We start from the raw sequence: 18,778 nt of genomic DNA, 5'->3' as shown, positions 1-18,778 counted from the left end.
ATAAAGGACAGAATTTTCATCTTTTGGTGAACTAACCCTTTAAAATTAATTAAAAATTAAACTGTTTTATGTAATATTTACATGTGCTGTGCATTTTTATGCTGATTGGAGTATTGCAGAATTAGCTTAGCAATATTAATACTCTAAAGTAATCAAATGTGATTCAAATGTCTGCATTCAGAAAGTAGTTGGATGCTGCCTATGTAGGAAGCAGAGCCATGGATTATCAATTAAATCAAATATTGATTATGAATAAACAATGTGAAAACAAAACAAATTTATGTCTACTCCAAAAAAATCCTCACATTAACCAAATGACTCACATTATTGTGTAGTACTGCAGGGTTTCCACATTACAACCACATGACGTGAGAGCGGGAAATGCTCAGACCTCCAAACACGCAAGCACAGCCATAACTTCTACACACAGCGCATGAGTCCTTTTTTCCGACGCTTCACACACTTCATGCACGGTGACTGACAGCGGCAACTGGTCACTGCTATTTGATTACTAATAAGAGAGATGTTCCCTCTGTCAGATACCAAACATTCCCCGCTAAGCAAACAGCTATTTCAGCAAGTCAAACATTAGCATTGCTATCCACTGGTGGCGCATATTTCGTTCCCGGCTTTACCCATCATCTCAACCTCCAATCTAATTTCTCACTCAGTGGACAGACAAGTTTGTGATCGTGAGATAACTTTGCAACACCTAAGGCAAGAAAACAAGAGAGGGAGAGAGACACTCTTGCTGCTGGCAGCACTTGCTGGTTATTCATGGCTCTTTACAGCAGATGGAAACAGAGAGACTCCTGGCTTTATAGAGCAAGGTAGGCTTGTTCTAGCTCACTAATCTCCAAGAGGCCCAGACTCGAGCAGCCAGCGCTCCCTGTCACATTTACCGTTTCAACCGCGAGTCCAAGACCTGCCCTGCCGTAATCCACATATGTGCTGCCACTACAGGGATAATTGGACAAAAAGGAAGAAGTGTAAGTCTCGCCGAGTAAGTGTAACCTTGAGCCAGACTCACAAAGAGAAACATAAGCTGCAAAAAAAAAGAAAAAAAAGAACGTCAATTACCCACTCGGCGGGAGCCGTTGTGTTTGAACACGCTTTCCCTAATGTGATCAACATGCAACCGCCAACAGCCAGCCCAGAAACATTACTCATTTCCCACCGGCAGCACTACAGAGCGCAACGTAAAGACACCTTTTTGCCTCAAACATGCATGCTCACAGACGCAGACGCAGTCGTGCCACAAAGCCAGCGAGAGGCAGCGCACTGTTTACAGAGAAGATGAGCAGAGCTGTTGTTCACAAATTAGGATGAAAGAGTTGTGAGTTAAAAACCAAACGCTCTCTAGATGTGGCGAACTGCTCGCAAGTCTTGAGGAAAGAGCTTCCCTGACAACTCACCAGCAATTACACGGTCCCTAAAGACACCCCCGGGTTTCCACGTCAACACACCTGCGCGGCACGCCGCACAACAACACAGGGCAATCCCAGGCCAGGACGCTGGGCCGCAGCGCCCTACGCTCGCACACGGAAGGCAGGAAGCAGATAGAGTCTTACCTGTCGATGATAACGGGGTCTGAGGGCGTTTCGTTCCTGTTTCCGCAGCTTTTTTTGTCACAACACCGACTTGGGGAGAAGAACACAGAGAGAGAGAAGACGAGACATGAGATGAGATATGAGAGAATCAGCAAACAGCTTGCATGTGTCTTTCGTCCTCGAGCACCGTGTGTTTAGATTTATTCATCTGACGCGCTCTTTTTCTAGCTAACCGCCGAGGTGTTTGGCGTAGGTTCTGGCTGAGCCTGACGGTGTTGGTGGCTGCGGTTCTCACAGATGCGGGCGGCGGGTAAACACGGAGCCCGGCGCTGTGGCTGAAGGAGGGAAAACAGCATGTTTTTGGTGTTTGTCTTAGTGCTGAGAGGAGGAGAGGGGGTGCCAGGAGGCTGGGAGGGGGGAAAGCTCTCTCTCAGCCCCAGCTTTTGTTTACCTCTAATTGTCAAGCTGTTGTGTCTGGAGAGGATGCAAGATGCCACCTTCAACCAGGATTTCTGTGGGGCACTTATTAATTACCAGCTCAAAAAGCCTCCATCAGTCTCCTACAATGTGCCAATGCCTCCATTTTGAGGCCCTGAAGATGCTTCCATTATGCTTTCTTTAATTAATGTTGAAATTACTGAGGAAAAAAAAAAAAATGTTATGCCTCTTGAATTTAAAGAAGCCCACTTGTATAATGGTTACATGTCTAAGTGAGCTAAATTAACACCATATGGTATGGAAAACACGTAAAGCTCCTTAAAGCTGACAGCTAAAGTGATTAAGGTATGTGTATGGACCTCTGCTTGGGACTCGGAAACGCATCTGCGCTGTTTGACGCAAATAACAGAGTGCGATGCATGCGAGGAACTTATCGTTAAACGCGGCTCCGTAAACTCTTAAAAGTTTGTTATTATCTTGAGCGCAGAAGGATATGGCGTGACCTTTAAGCACGGTTTTCCGATTTTGGTGGAAAATTGAGTGCTTGCTTCCATACGTGTCGGGTTCTCTTCTTCTCTTGTTTAATGTCATTTTTACTTTTAAAATAACCGCATGATTTCTCTGTGGCGTGTGCGTAAAAATCAGAACAGACAAAGTGGCGCACGGCTAAATTGCTGAGGATGAAAAGCCACTTTCCAAAAGGCCCGAGTACACATACACGCGCGCGCGCGTGTCCATTAGTGTGTGCATGATTTTTAATTCACCCTCTATAGTAATAAAAGTCCAGTGAGATCATTCATAAGTCCGATGACACCAAATGATTCAGTCAAATTTGCGCTTTTGAAGTAGAACTTCTGAAACTCGCAGAGCGAACCGTAAATCATTACGCATAAGCCGCCTGACAATTCTGAACATTTGGATTCTTTTCAGCGTATCCAGGCAGATCTATTCAGGGATTCATTGATTTTCTGTAAGGCTGATGCTCGGAGGCCTGGATAGGCCTACATCATGTGCGTTACGCATTTATGAAAACATGACAAGACATTATTGCTGATAAAACACAATTATGCAGTCAAATGTAATAGTTTATCATCATCTGAAAATGTTAAAAAGGCGTTTTCTTACCTGCACATAATTTCGTGCGTGAGAAGAACTCGGCACATTTCTGGGTTTTTGTCTTGTCCTTCATAAATAATAGCCTTGAAATAAAAGTAACAGACATTTTAAACAAGAGAATTAAAATAAAACAGTCAAAATATTAAACATAAAACTTCGCCTCTCCATCAAAAACTCCATCAAATCGGACCTAAAATAATACAATGTGGATTTATGGCACAAAGTTCAGGTTCATCAATTAAAAATCTACAAGAGAAGGTGCGTAAATAAAATCCATTTAGCCAACATACATTGTTAAACAATGTTTTATCTGTAAACCAACACACATGCCCACATTCTAGATGGAGATAACCTTTGTGTTATTAATTTGCATAAATAAATATGATGTTTGAAATGAATATCAACACTTGGCCGGTCATTGCGATGACAAATGATACCACATGCATATCACTTTAGAAATGAAGAGTCGCATATGCTTCTGTTTAGATCTTTGCGCTATTTATTTGGGGAATGATAATAGAAATCACATAGTTGTCGCTTCTCCGACGCAGATGGCCGCGGTAAATAATACCCATAACCGTACACATCAACGCGGTTATAATCTGCAGATATTTAGGGGTAGAGTGCTAATGGGCAATCTGTTGTTTATTTTGAGCCGCTAACAATGATTTTTCTTTAGATAAAAAGCGGTGTCGGGGGGTACGCTTGAGTAATTTTTGAGCATTGGCTTTAACAGATGGCGTTTGGAGCTGTAGGTGCGCACGGGCCTTGCTGCTTTTTGCGCGTTCTGTCTCACTCTCTCTTTCTCTCTCTCTCCCTCCCTCCCTGTTTGCCCTGCTCCCGTTATGATGTACTGTGCAAGAGCGCACTCCAACGCGTCCTTCCGTGGGATCCGTGGGGCGCGTTGGAGTGCGCTCTTGCACAGTACATCATTGTAAAATAATAATAATAATAATTTATATATGTATTACCAACAGTATTGTTGGTACATATAAGTGTATGGAAATCCAAGCACTGCTGCAGGCCTATATTTACACATTAAACTGGAAATTAAAAGAAATACAGCACAGTGCAAAAATAAATTGAATTTAAAATATATATATGAGAACTTATAAGAAGGGATAGTCGCAATTAGGGCATTTTTGAAATTTAATTTGTCAAGTGTATGCTGAATCAAGCGTTGGTTTGACGTTGACTCTGATTATGAATTGTATTATTATTGTTATTATTATTATTATTATTATTTTAAGACGCCTAACAAATATACAATTCAAAACGCCTAGAAATTGCAAATGACAAAACGAGCACTGGCTTGAATTCATCAGACATTATTTGATGCATCCTTATTTTTTCTCCCTGCCTCTCACTGAAATATACGGAAAACCATAAAGTGGCTGTTCAGCGCCATTGACTCTTTGATCATGTTCAGCTCCATTCAGAGGCGCCTCAGATAAAACCTTCATATTTTCTCTCCTGTGATGCCAAACGATGGATAAACTACAGATAACAAGAGCCTCAAAATCAAGCTAAAGATCCGCCCTGTTCTTTACTATGAGAGGCTGAAATGGACAATGGAAATGAGCTAAGAGTGATTTCAGAGAACATCAGAGCACAATATGAACTCAAGTGTCTGTCTCACGCCTGGAGCTTTATTTTTATGCCTTTAACCATATCTGATTACAGCACGACAAAAGTGAGTTTTCACGCGCGACAGTGCGATATAAATGACACACGAACATTTAGTAACTGAATGGCAATTAATAGATATTGCACTGCCAAATAAAAAGGTGCATTTTTATTATTTTTTTATTTTTATTTTATAGAATCATTAAAATAATGTATGCTTTATAATTTGTGTGCCTCAAAAGTACACGCATATGAGCTATATATTGTCTCAGATTTAAAAAATTAATGATTTAATAAAAATACAACCTAATTGAGCGCAATACACAAATATGGGTTTTGACTAATATATGCGAGGGCGAGACTTTATAAAGGGAGTAATTTATAAAGAAATCATTACCACTTTAGGTTATTTTTGACTCTATCCTCAGAAAATATGTTTTATTTTAAATGCGTAAATTAAACGTATATGTTATTTTTTTAATATAAATTTAAATGTAAACACATTTTATGCCCTACACTATTTCATTAATTCGCAATGAATTATCAAGCAGCTACACGAGAAGAAAAACGTGGTAATGTGATTCATATTAAATTAAATCCGCTAAATAACCTCCCCCCATTAATCAGAGCAACCCAAAATGTGCCACGACTTTACGTTACAGTGTAATGGTACCCTTGTACACGTAAATATAACGAGGAATGAGAATAAAATGCACTGCATCTCCGATAAATAATACATATAAAGAAGAAAATGTATTATGGAAACAATGTAGCCTAATGTAAAGCACGTGCAACAGAAACGTACACACACACACACACACACACACACACACACACACACACACACAGATTATAAATAAATACACAGACACACGCAAGAGAAAAGAAAAGTTCTTACCTGTTTTGTCATGGAATCGATTAACCGAACATAAAGATCCTGTTCTGTTCTGACGCCTGTGGGAAATTATTTTTGTTTTTCAATGTGGAAAAAGTCTGGTGAAAAAAAACTATACAAAGTTTCCTCGGGAAAAAAAAAAAAAAAAGTATTCTTGAAATTCACTAATAGAGAAGATTTGCAGTCTACTAGAATTACATTTGTGGAATAAACTGAACTACATTTTAGGAAAGTAAATGTAAGTCAATACGGCTCCATTGAGTGAATAAAACACTTGTAAATCTATCCCTGCTGAATAGAGAAATTTACACTTACCGTTGCTGTACAATAGTTGTAGTTTGTAATGTATCCCATTGTTAGTTTTTTCACTGTTAGGTTCCTGAAAATAAGCATTTGTTTGGGGTCAGATTGGCATTATTGGGTTGTTGAGAATTTAATTTTTGTATATTTATGAAACGCATGCATTTTTGTCTGTATGCATGTAAAGGCGAAACAAATTTATCCAGCAACTATTTCAACAGTATCTTCTATTTTAGAAGATAATAATTCCTGGCAACAATGTGTATAATGCATATGTATATATTTTTTTTTTTTGTTTTGTTTTGTTTTTCTCTGCATGTGATATATCCATCAAAAGTGTTTTATGGCGCACGTGTTTCCAAAGATCTAGCTGTGGAAGTTTTAAGGTGAAAATTCAGAGCTGTATTCCAGAGTGGCGCTTACTTTCTCCTTTTCCACAAAGTCCACAAAAGCTGTCCTTTCGATCTCCACTGGCTGTCCCTGTCTGTCATAAAGCGCCAGGACGAAGTGGAAAAAATTGGATTTTCTGAGGTTGGATGGCGGTTGTTTCTCATAATGCGCCCGTGCCAGCCCAACTCCACTGCGGGGAAAACAAGACACCAGTGTGGGTTAAAACAACAGGCGTACACTGGAGATATAGATAGATGCAGATAGAATGAAAACATGGGAGAATTCTTGATTTGTCACTTAAACTGTAATATGATGTAATGAACAGGGGAAAGCGGCGAAGAGGTGCATGGGGAGAGTGTAATTGATACATGGCATATTGGGGATTTAGGGGTCGATCTGAGAAATGCATTAAAAATCGGATGATTTGGCAAACGTACCTCTGGGCGGCCGTGTTCGCATCCACCACCCCAGCCGTGTGCATCCACGATCGGACCGGATTCATGCCACTGCCCAGCGGTTCCTCTTTCATAGTGGTCCCCCCTCTCGGTATATTTTCCTGAATCCCAAACATTAAAACAGTTCGCGTGCAACCCACTTCCAGCCAAAGAGATGAAATGAGAGTGTGAGCGAGGGCGCGTCGTTTCTCCGAGAAGCCCCTTCGGATAGCAGTAAGAGTTTGTTTGGGATTTGTCGAAAAGAGAAGAAGAAGAAGAAAAAAGCAGTCCCGACTCCTTCTTCAGTCCGTCCTGCGTTGGCACCACATGAACGACTCAGTGCGTAAAGATTCTCAAGCCTCTCCAGCAGCTTGTTTGGATAGATGGAGATCCTCCCGTGGAAGAAGCGAAACAAGTCGCGCAAATATCAGGGATATTAGACTTGTTTTAATTCAGTTAAACATTTCTCGCAACTTTCTCTGCTTGTTGTTGTTGTTGTTGTTGATGAGGATGATGATGATGGTGATGATGCTCTTAGCTTGGTGGCATCCTATAACAACAGCATCAAAAAAGGCTTCGGGACACTGCTGAATCCACCACTTCTGGCTCCAAAAGACAAATAAACGCGTAAATGATCACCGTGGAGGTGTTCCCGGACACGGGAGAGGATGATGAGGGGCCTTTAGCGCGTCTTTGCAGAATGGATGGAAGCATACAAAACTCAACCCTCTATCCCCCAGGACTGGAACCTTTCCCGGGAGCCAAAAACTCCAGACCCACGGGATCCACGCTGTCAGAGGATGACGCGCACGTAGGCGTGGCTTTGCCCATACATGGAGAGGGTTGACGCTTCCTGTCGCTGGGCTTTAAGCTTGGACCGTGAGTACATAGACGACTAGAGTCACTGCTGCTACAGCTTTTCCAGTGAACATCATGTCAAGTAATCATCAGAGAGGAACAAAAATGAATGATAATAAAAAGCCCGCGAATTATAGAAACTATATATTCTGAGAAACTGCCATGCAAGTTTATAGAGTGCAAAAAAAGAGCACCGGCCACCCATCCGCTGAAAGTGTTTCCAGTTTCCAGAATAAAATTCTTACCGGGCCATCATCACAGTGACAGTGCCAAATTGACAAAATTTGATTACTCTTAAGTCGGGAAGGTGCACTGGCATTTTAAGACTAGATGCTCCTTATGATAAACACCCTGGGCATCTGCATAATGGCGTAATGCGCGTCTTAAATTATGGCAACATTGACTGCTTGAATCAAACACGCACAGTTTGCGCGCGCGGAGCGAACCACGGCGATGTCAAGCTCCTAGTCCTAGCGCGTACACGCGCTTAATTTTGTAAATTATTGCAGAATTACATCTGAAACTGTGAAAGGACTCGGGGGAAACATTGCGTCCACCCTCTCCTTCTATGCGCAAGAAGTAGGATGTCTTTTGTAATAAAAATATAATCATTTATCAGAACAATAAGGGTCATTTTTTCTTTCATTTCGCAAGGTGCTCGTGCTCCGATATTGGCAGCCTCTGCATGTATGTTAATACTTGTATTAATGGGCGAAAATGGAAGTCCGATGTTGGTTATCTGGGGACCCTGTGCGCTGGAGGGAGGGATGGATGGATGGACGGAGAGAGGAGAAGAGAGATGTGTTTTACACAGCAATCTATTCTGCTAGTGTTGGGGGTTAATGACTATTGCCAAAGATAAGTGAATTATCAAAGCTGTTGCTCTTGCCTCGACTCAAAATCCATCACATTGCATCGTCGTCTAATTAAATACGTAAGTAATAAAATTATATTTTACGACAATTTAAGATTGATATGCTTTTTGTCTTTAATTCGCAGTGACTTTGATCCATGCATACGCTGAATGCCTCTGTGAACTTTAATGTTAAATGGCACTCTAGGCAGCAAATGATTATTATGCGTTTATCTTAATGTTTGTTTCACGTGAAATGTTCTTATAATTATTGTGATCAAATATTTTAATTACGTGTGTGCTACGAATAAATAAATCTAAAGTATCCGCAGATCTATTTGGCATGTGATATCGTTTTTTTTTTTGTTTTTTTTTTTGTTTTTTTTAAATCAAATTATTATTATTATTATTTTAATTCTTTTTCCAAACCTAACTTAACATTATAATAAATATTTCAGGTTTGCTATCTCTAGGCCTAATCTACAGTATCTCTAATACAGATTACACACCAAAGCGATTTCAATCTGATTACCAAATTAGGGTTTTAGTCTAAATCCCTTTAAATCTGATACTGTTGACTAGAGAAGTTCAACAATCCCATCGCGTAGGTAACGATCCCGTCCTAAAAAGGAGTTTTAAACCTTATTTGACAACAAATGCAGCTGCCCCTCTATTTTGGAAGATATTAGGCGAAAATGAATGCAAATCTGTGTTCAGAAGCCATCTGGCCGGAGACTGGAGAATCAGCTGCTCGCCTGAATCCATCTCGGCTCATTTCTGAGGCTCATCTGGAGCCCGGAGCCAAAGCGTGCAAAATGCGCTCTTTAATTCACCAACTTTCACTTTCACTCGTCGACGTTTGAAAATAAAGTGCGCGACAAATTTATGTTTTATGACACACACAAAAAAATCCGGCACGTTTATACTGAAACCGATTTAATTGCGTTTTGCGTTTCGCAAGTGTCAGATGTCAGTTTTTGTTATGCAAAAAAAAAAAAAAAAAAAAAAAAGCAGACTAAAAGAGCAGCTAAAATAACAAAATAGGGAAATATGATTGCAAACATAATAATAATTATACTTTGAAAAAATAAAATGATTTGTGTATTAAATGTTTACACCTTTAACATTATTGTTAATTGTTGACGACAATAAAAACTTGATGCATTATATGTTCTTCAGATCAGTGTTTTGGTTTATGGGTTCTTTTTTTTTTTTTTTTTTTTTTAAAGAACCTTAACATATTCTTCTATGACAAAATAAATCGTTTTGGTTCTAACCGGAACCTTTATTTTTTAAAGTGAACGCCGCGGATTGAGCTCTATTCTGTCTGCCCATGTTAGATCTTATTTGGGGAGATGTACTAACCGAGAGCGCAGGACAAAGGAAAAGTTAGTCATGCAGAAGGTGTGTGTGGGTTTGAATAAGATTTGTTCGGCGTTGCCAAGACCTCCCGAAGAAACGACCCTCCTCCTTATTGTGTGTGAAGTGTTCCTTTTGTGTGAATTTACGGGGTGAGGCTCCAATGATCCCCAACAAATTTGCATTTAAATAGCGACATCAACCGATTCGCGTGCCACACACCAGTGGCTTTCCCAGATGTCAAGGCAAAGTCAGTCAGATGGCCAGTGCCCAGATGTCCCCTCCACGCATCATACCAGCGCACCACGACTTTCCTATTTGCATCTTTGCGCACGGCCAGATCTTTTAATCTTAAAGGTCTGGAGTAGAAATGACACCTGCAAAACTCCAGAGAAGCTGGAGGAGAGGCATGGCTATAATAGAATTGCTTGAAAAGAGGGTGAAGGCCTGTCTGTCTCCAACATCACAGAAAAGCGTTGACATGTGCGTTCGGGCTGGTATTGGCATTGAGACATGAAATTAAATTAGCAGTGCAGAGATTCTGGGTTGCGTAAAATCGGACAACTGACCACTCAGAGAGCACGTCATGTAGTGAAAGGCGTGAACCAGCTCATCATAACTAATGCAGGGATGCTGAAAGATGATTTACCTTAGGAAAATCAATCCGAGAGCACAAGTTTCAGGGGGTTAAGCGCATCTGCCAGCTCCACACGCCCCAGTTCTTTACGATATGAGGCTATTTTCAATGGTTCATTTTCACATTTGCGTGCTCTTATGCTAAGACTCGAAAATTATATATATATATTTGTTTTACATTTGTGAGGGGTTTATCTAAAAGGGAATGTGAGAGAGAAAGAGAGATTGAAATCAAAGATGCGTAAACGTCAGAGCATGAATCAATCATTCGTCTTTGCATTTTTAAACTGTTGCATATGTTCCCTTCGCCTTAATCATGACAACTAATTACAGCGTTAATGATCAGAAAAGGGAAAAATGAGGGCAAATAAAATCTTGATGAATTATGTGCATTGCTTTTAGAGTCAAGTCATCATTTCCGTTACAGTTTATTGTTGTTTCTGGCGCCATTACATATAAAGTTGTGCTTAACAAGCACAGATAAATCATGTTGGCCATTTTATTATGTGTTTTATAATGAAACAACTACAAGTTAATATATTTTTAATTTACCTTTTTCCATTTGTAGCGGGTTGAAATAAATAGACAAAAGCAAATAGAATGAACTAATAAACGTATAAATAAAAATGTGAATAAAAAAATATGAATAAATAATGAATTGATAGTAGAAAAATAGACAAAAAAATATGCTTAATTATTTACCTCGTCTAAAACATCTTTAACAATATGACAAATCTCAAACTTTCTTTCTCAAGAATGAATTTGAGCATCAGCCTAAATGAATAAAACGTGAAATATCTGAATTTGTTTTCCGAAGGAAACTGCAGGAGCTTTTTTGGCGGTGGAGCAGCAGCGTTTAATCTTTGAAAGAAATTTGATGAAGAGCGCCTCCTTTCGACGCATCTGTGGAACAGCGTTTGAGATCACAGCACAATTAAACGGGGAAGAAGAACTCTAATCAATAGCCTAACATCGATCAAACATGAGCCAATCAGTTTCTGATTTTCTTTTAAAGAGTGCCACAATTTATCACCTCACAACTGTCGTGCAGTAAACATCAAATAGCTGGGAACGACTTATAAACAAAAGGCGAAGTCTGATATAGTTATCAAATTTATAAAGCTCATTTCGCAGATTAGAAATGTCCTTTTTCATGCAGAATAAATTAAATACACGATAAATAAAGATGATGTAGCTGTATAAAAAATAGAAAAACGCCAATAAAAGTATAAGACGCGCCGTCGTTTCCAATATCTGCTGATGCTTTTATTTGCAGACAAAAAAAATCTCCATATCCAGCAGCATCAGTATTATACAGAAGCACAAAGTGCATGTGCTGCAAAATGCATGTGTTATTTCTGTGTGAAACAGATCGTGCTGAGGGCACCTTCACTGTGAAAACAGGTTTCGATTAGGTAATTTTAGATATTGTAATTGGCTTTAATTAAACATGTATCGCGCTAATTAACTCAGATTTTTGCTCAGCCGCTGGGACTCTCGTGTCGGCTTTGATACAGTCGAGCAGATGTCCCAATACAACTCCAGTGACAATTACAAACTTCAGTTCTCTGGAAACGACTTCAAACCTTATATGCTGCCTGACGACATTAAACAGGTCACCGTATATGTTCAACATTATTATTTCAAGCATAAATCATTATTTATTTCAATCATAAATAGCCTTATATTATTATTTTTTACTTAGGCTATGTAGCTTTTATTCTGATTCTATGTTTCGAAATTTACATTTCAAATACGAGTCCAATCTCTTCTTATAATATTTACATTTATATAAAATATGTATTATTATTATTATTATTATTAGCGTTGTTGTTTTATTATTGTTATTGTTAAAATATATAAACCGATTAAAACGTATAAACAATAACAACATTGATAATAAAATTAATTGCATCAAAAGTTAAAATTCTAATATAAATGATGGATTTTAGATTGCTAAAAATGTATGATTATTAATAGCGAACCACAATAATACCACTATTATCCTAAAGTTCTTTCTTTGTGTGTCAGTGTAACAAAGATCGTGATTCACAGCTGATATTAAATGAAAACAGCAGAACATGTGAAATGGGCTGGTTATGTCGAGGTTGCCATATAATAATTAGCATTTTCATTCTGCTGCTGAAATGAAGAGGGAGAGAGAGAAAGAGCCCGAGGCGCAGCTCCAGGCAGCACCTATAGAAAGAAAGGAGCGGAGAGCCATTCTACACAATTAACATGTAAAATATCCAGTGGAAATGGGCTCTGAAAAGAGACGGAACGGGTCAGCTCCACCTCATTTCAGCAGATCCCGTAAACTCTCGTGATTACAAAGTTTACCGGAGTAATTAACGGCGCGGGGCCGTCAGCTGCACCTGCGCTCGGGGCCCCTACACACACAGTGACAGTGATAGAGATTATTTCCACACTCTCGGTATTAAACAGCTCACCCTGCAATGAGTTCGTCACCAGCAGCACGTCCTTCATGAGACGTGATTGACCTACTTTCTCCCAGTTATTTTCACAAATCAGACGCTCGTTGGGAGCTTGAACATCTGGTAACCGAGAGGAAGAGCCACCGGTCTGTCTATTCAGGCCTTTCTATAGGAGCTCAGTCACTTCTGCCCCTGTAGGTGAGACGATCTCGGGCTTTTCTGGCACGGAAAGGACCATTATGTGGTGCCATTGCCCCACCTACAGGCCTGAAGGGTAAAAACAAACACCCTGTAGTCTGAGCCTGAGGTCAGGGGCTGCATCTGCTGAAGAATAGAATAGAATAGAATAGAATAGAATAGAATAGAATAGAATAGAATAGAATAGAATAGAATAGAATATTTAGACAACAGATTATGCTGCATGCATGTGTAATTGTTTATAGTCATAATTCCTTTTTCCATTTAGGTCATTTGCCTTTTACTTTTTGTATGCTTTTTTTTTTATTAATCTATTCAATAACTATTGAGAAAAAGCTTCCCTATGTAAAATGCACTAACTACACTTATGGAACTGAGAAAAAAATGTCTATTTTCTTTCACTGTAAAAAAAGAATTGTTGGCTTAACTTAAAAAAAAGTACACTCTAAAAAATGCTGGGTTAAAAACAACCCAAGTTGGGTTGAAAATGGACAAACCCAGCAATTTGGTTGTTTTAACCCAGCGGTAGGGTTAAATGTTTGCCCAACCTGCTGGGTAGTTTTATTTAACTCAACTATTGTTTAAAAATGACTGTATTGCTTAATTAAAATGAACCCAAAGTATGTTGGAAATGAACATTTATTAATGTTCAATGAATAATTATTAAACAATAAACATTTATTAAATTGCTTATTAATACATTTATATTAATAAACTATTAAACTATTAAATTTATATTAATACAATATTAAAGCTTATTAATAAACATTCACCTTTTGTCTATTATTGTTGTCTCTAATTGCATCTGGTTTTTAATTTCCCAACTATTTGGGTTCATTTTAAGCTAGCCATATAGCATTTTTTAAATAATAGTTGGTTTAAATAAAACTACCCAGCAGGTTGGGCAAACATTTAACCCAATCACTGGGTTTGTCCTTCTTTTTTTTTAGAGTGTAAGTCACCTGGTTCGTTGAAATTAAAAATTTGAGTTCACACAATGAAGGCGATTGCTTTAATCAACAGAAACTCAAAATATGATGTTATCTGAACCACATTAATTATTGAAGTTGATTTGGCAAAAGAAAACATATTGTGATAAGAAATCATGAAAATATTTTTTTTACAGTGCTAAAATAAGTTGTCTACAAATGTAATAAAAATATAAAGATATTAATATTTTCATTTGAATAATACAAATACAATAATTATTTATATTATTAAAATACATACATTTTAATATAGCATGTCATGTTGAGTCAAGAACATTGCAGTCATAAATTAAACTGCATTATGAAAAGTTGAGTGTTGATGGTTAAAGCTACAGGATTACAGATGTTTCTTTAGGAAACACCAAACCAACATTTTACTCTCAGATTAAGCTGCCAAACAAAACAAAATCTCACTCAGTTGCCGCTATTCTCACAATGGATGAGGCAAACCATGACGCAACAAGACTAGTAAATGTAGTCCGCAATTTATCATTTGGAACTTCCTGCTATTTCCTGAGAGCACATCACCCAAACACTCCACATGACAGAGTCAAAAAGGTCAACGCTATGAAATGAAAACTACGGAGGAAAGAAATTGAAAATGTGAGAAATGACAACTCGTAGCACGAAGCGGGACTGTTAGTGACTGCCTTGCTGTATCAAAATGAAATTCCCCAGCTGCCAGCTCTAATAGGGAGGGTCAACAGGTCAAAGTTCACACAGCCCCTTATTGCTGTGTTACGTTGCAGTTTAAATTCCCAGTGGCGCTGGCGTAAGAGTGGAGGCGCACACTCACTTAGAGACGTGTCTTACATCCACATAATGGCAGGTCAGATTGTATCCAGGTGCATTATTAGCCCATACATTTTTAATTGAGTTACCTTAATATTGATATAGAGTCTGGTTGTTCGTCTTCCTGATGTCAACTGCATATCAAGCTTGAGTAGTTTTAATAGCATTGCTTAGAAAAATATAAATTCACACCCAAAAGGGCCATTATTAATTTCACAAATGAATAAATGCAAGAATTTAAACTCTAAGAAAACACACTGGATGGTGAACGAATGGCTTCGTCTAGAAACAGACTGCAGTAGTGACAAGTCCCACAGCTGTAGAGATGGGAATGCAGTCTAAGTGTGTGTGTGTGTGTGTGTGTGTGTGTATGTGTGTGTGTGTGTGTGTGATTTCTTGGTAAACCCCATTGTGGAGACAAAATGCCTGCACAAAGAAAGTAATACCAGTCATTTTTTTGTCATTTTTTGAAGAAAACAGCTAAAAAATCATACCGAGTTTTCTGTGATGTTTTATAGGGGTTTAGAATATACAGTTTGTACAGTATAAAATTCATTATGGCTATAGAATGTCCCCATAAAACATGTGTTTTACACTATGTTTGGAAAACTCAGTCTTCTGTGGTTTCTTTCTACTGTATCTCTGCCCTGAACAGATTCACAGTTTCATTCTAAAGATGCTCGACGCCGCCCACATGCATAACCGAACCTTTAATCACGCAGAGGAAGCAAACAAACAGCCTCTTCAATGATATTCCTCAAAAGATGGAGATGAAAACAGCTGGTGGAATTATTTATTTCCTAAAAGCTGCATTTTTAAGTGCAGCACAAAACATCAGATGTGGATTCCTAGAAATTACCACACTGTAAAAATAAAAAAGAGCTGTTGGTTTAACTTTAAAAAAAATTCATTTACCTGGTTGCCTTAAAATTTTGAGTTCATTGAAATGAAAAAAATTATCTCACATATCTTAGAGGAACATTTGAGGAATAGTACCAATCCAAGCTGTCAAACATAGTGGGCAAAATATAAAGTGGGGTCTAAATGTTAACATTTTCGGTTACAATTTATTTTAATGTGCCACAGTGTAATTATATATTTAAGTACAGAGTAATATTAACTAACAACATGTACATACTATAGAGTTAGGATAAGGGTTTTGGTTGAGGGTTAGTTGCATATAATTATGCATAATTGACTGTTTTTACTATGATAAGTGCATGTATCATGTGTAACAAGGACACTGTAACCAAATTTTCTAATTTATGTGACCAGAAAAACAATTTTATGAATTTCAGAATGTCTTAGTGTCATCCATTTGCTTTAAGCTAAAGAATCTTGTAAGAAAAATCAAATTCTAAGAATGATTAATGTCTCTAATTTGCTTGCATTTGATTAGTGACCTAGAAATAGTGGTGAAATGTATAACTGTTTTTAATTTTGCATCATAATGTTTAATAAAATACTTGGTTTAAATTTAAATGAAAAATAAATCACATACTTTCAATGTGCTCTCAGAGTTTTGGACCCCATTCAGTTTATTTAAGGGTGTGTCCATTACAGTTTATCGGACTGATTCCTATAATGAAACACAAGAAAATGGCCCAGCCATCTCAGATTAAAGGTTTTTCACTGGATGTTTGTGTTGCTGTAAATCCGTATGCAGTACGTTTTGACAGATGCAGTCAGAGAATCTAAGAGCTGAGAATTTCCTGCAGATTTCATAAAGGGAAAGAAAAAGGCAGAGAAAGTAAGAAAGGAAACCTGCTCAGATGGAGAACGTGAGGATCATTCTGATGTGTGAACTCTACATTATTAACAGACAGAAAGATGAAGATGCAGCCGTGAAAAAAAAAAGGAAAAAAAAAAAAAACACCAAGTAAATGCTTAAAATAAGTGCTGTTAGCTCGGCACTGTGTACCGGGACCACAGAGGTGAAAAAACTGTGAAAAAATTCACAGAGCTTTAAATTAAACAGTGAAATGCAACATCTGTGTTCAAAAACCTTTTACCCCCAATTTCACATGTATTGTTTTCTCTCTTTTTTTATGTGTGTGTGTGTGTGTAAGTACGTGCAAAAGTTTGAATAGATTGTAGACATTGAAATGCTTGACTCATTTCCACTTATTTAAAATGGAAGGGAACGAACAACGACGTGATTGTGGTGAACACAACGCCTTGTGAAGAGCCGCCCTAGTTTCTGAGCTGCTCTGCGAGGAAGAGGGTGTGTTGGAAACAGCATATGGAGGGCATGTTTGTTAGTGCGCCGCTGATAAATGGATTAATTGGTTAGATTAGACTGCCAAAGCTTTGATCACAGAGACCGCGCAAAGAAATGTGTTTATTGTTTATGATGATTTTGTTCATTGAGCTGTAGCATGGGCTAAATATGCAATAAATATAATTGATGCACTCATGTGTACTTGTTATTTCCTGTTTGGAGCAGAAAATAAATGCATAACTCATTGTGAAATGGCTCTGAATGTGAAATATGGACAGTAAAAGACTTCTGTTATCAGAATGTGCTTCATTTTAAGGTCTTTTCACAGACACCAAAACCTCAGTTTCACTCATCAAATCAGATTATAAACAAACTAAACTGCTCAGATCATTTAACATTTGCCAACTTCAACTTCAGCAAAAACACAATTTAGAAAAAAAAACATATTAAACAAATATACTTTTCTATAAAAAAAAAGGATATGTATAACTTATCAGCTTACATAGGTGTCAACTTGAACTTGACTTAGCTATTTAACCACCTTTTATACAACCAAACCGATTCATGTACTTTCATCAAACATGATGAAATGTAGAGAGAATGAAATTGTATAGAATTCAATGAATCCAATGCTTTTACTCACTACTGTTTGTACTGTTGTCTTCCCTCCAAAGTGATGTCACTTCCAGTTTGATGATGTCATTAGAGGGTGTCTGTAATTTCAAGGGATTTTACAAAAGATTTTTAGGATGACAAGTTACATTGATCACTTGAAACAATATTGCCAAGCACACATGTTTTGTTTGTAATAAAATAAAAAATAGAGAAAAAACAACAGGAATAATTCATAGTGCAGTTTCTTTTCTAATTAAAATTGTATAGCATTTGGGTTACAAAAACTGTTTAAAAATTATAATCATGATTCAGAAAACCACAAGCTTTTTTAGTATAGGCTAAAATTCACTAGGGGTGTAAGGATATTCATACTAAACCGAAAAACCGCAATACACCACCCACGGTGTACTGAACGCGCCTGCCCAGCCCTGGCCCTATGGATCTACAGCGTTGTAGCCTAACCACCAAAAAAATCGGAATAACATCAGCATTTCGTTACTTTCGATAAGAAACAAAGTGTCATATTTCCAATTCCGTCCATTTTATCACGAAATTCAAACAAAAAAATGCCATTTTGACGGTCTTTAACGTGGCATGACAGATCACTGTACACAGGCGCCTCATTTCAAGCTGCAGGCGGAGCGCGAGTGAACGCGATCATCTCTTCCTCTTTAATACTAGTTACGGAGTAAACATGAATGAACACCTGAAGGTATGTTAAAAGATGCAGTACAACTTACTGAAACATTTAATATCCCGTGTAATCGCTCAGTTAGTGTTTCAACGGCGGAAAGTCGTCAATAAAACAGCTTGCAAAATGTAAACATTGTGTCATGTAGAATTTACCTCAGACGAGTCCACAGCTTGTTAGTTAGCCAGAGCTGGAGTTTGATTGACAAGCGATCTAACCAATAATAATGCCAATTCCGTCATTTTGTCCGACAAAGCAGTCAGGAGTTAGAAGATTAACCTCGGTGGACTTGAACTTGAAAAATGGTGTGCATTGACGTCTTTCCGCGTTTGAAACAACATTCCTTCTGATGTTCATTCATGTTTTTTTTAACTAGTAGGAA

At 38.0% G+C, this 18,778-nt stretch overlaps 2 protein-coding genes across 10 annotated transcripts in view; one reads left to right on the top strand and one right to left on the bottom strand.

Annotated features, from left to right (window-relative positions):
• The window catches only part of ebf3a (EBF transcription factor 3a), a 105,540-nt gene extending 98,101 nt beyond the window's left edge, over nt 1–7,439 (bottom strand). For all 9 annotated transcript variants that reach the window (XM_067368766.1, XM_067368770.1, XM_067368763.1 and 6 more), the window contains exons 1-6: nt 6,753–7,439; nt 6,349–6,505; nt 5,941–6,004; nt 5,629–5,684; nt 3,114–3,187; nt 1,572–1,640 (exon numbers count right to left, since the gene is read on the bottom strand). In XM_067368766.1, the coding sequence (XP_067224867.1) occupies nt 1,572–1,640; nt 3,114–3,187; nt 5,629–5,684; nt 5,941–6,004; nt 6,349–6,505; nt 6,753–6,886 (554 nt within the window). In that variant the 5' untranslated portion in view covers nt 6,887–7,439. The remainder of the gene's footprint in view (nt 1–1,571; nt 1,641–3,113; nt 3,188–5,628; nt 5,685–5,940; nt 6,005–6,348; nt 6,506–6,752) is intronic.
• Nucleotides 7,440–8,527: 1,088 nt separating this feature from the next.
• Nucleotides 8,528–18,778, top strand: part of glrx3 (glutaredoxin 3) — a 47,694-nt gene continuing 37,443 nt past the window's right edge. Inside the window, exon 1 of the mRNA XM_067369113.1 lies at nt 8,528–8,541. The gene's annotated coding sequence lies outside the window, so the exon portion shown is untranslated. The remainder of the gene's footprint in view (nt 8,542–18,778) is intronic.

The sequence above is a fragment of the Chanodichthys erythropterus genome, chromosome 19 (assembly GCF_024489055.1).
Source record: "Chanodichthys erythropterus isolate Z2021 chromosome 19, ASM2448905v1, whole genome shotgun sequence".
Taxonomy (NCBI): Eukaryota; Metazoa; Chordata; class Actinopteri; order Cypriniformes; family Xenocyprididae; genus Chanodichthys; species Chanodichthys erythropterus.
This window is presented reverse-complemented; position numbering and strand designations above follow the sequence as displayed.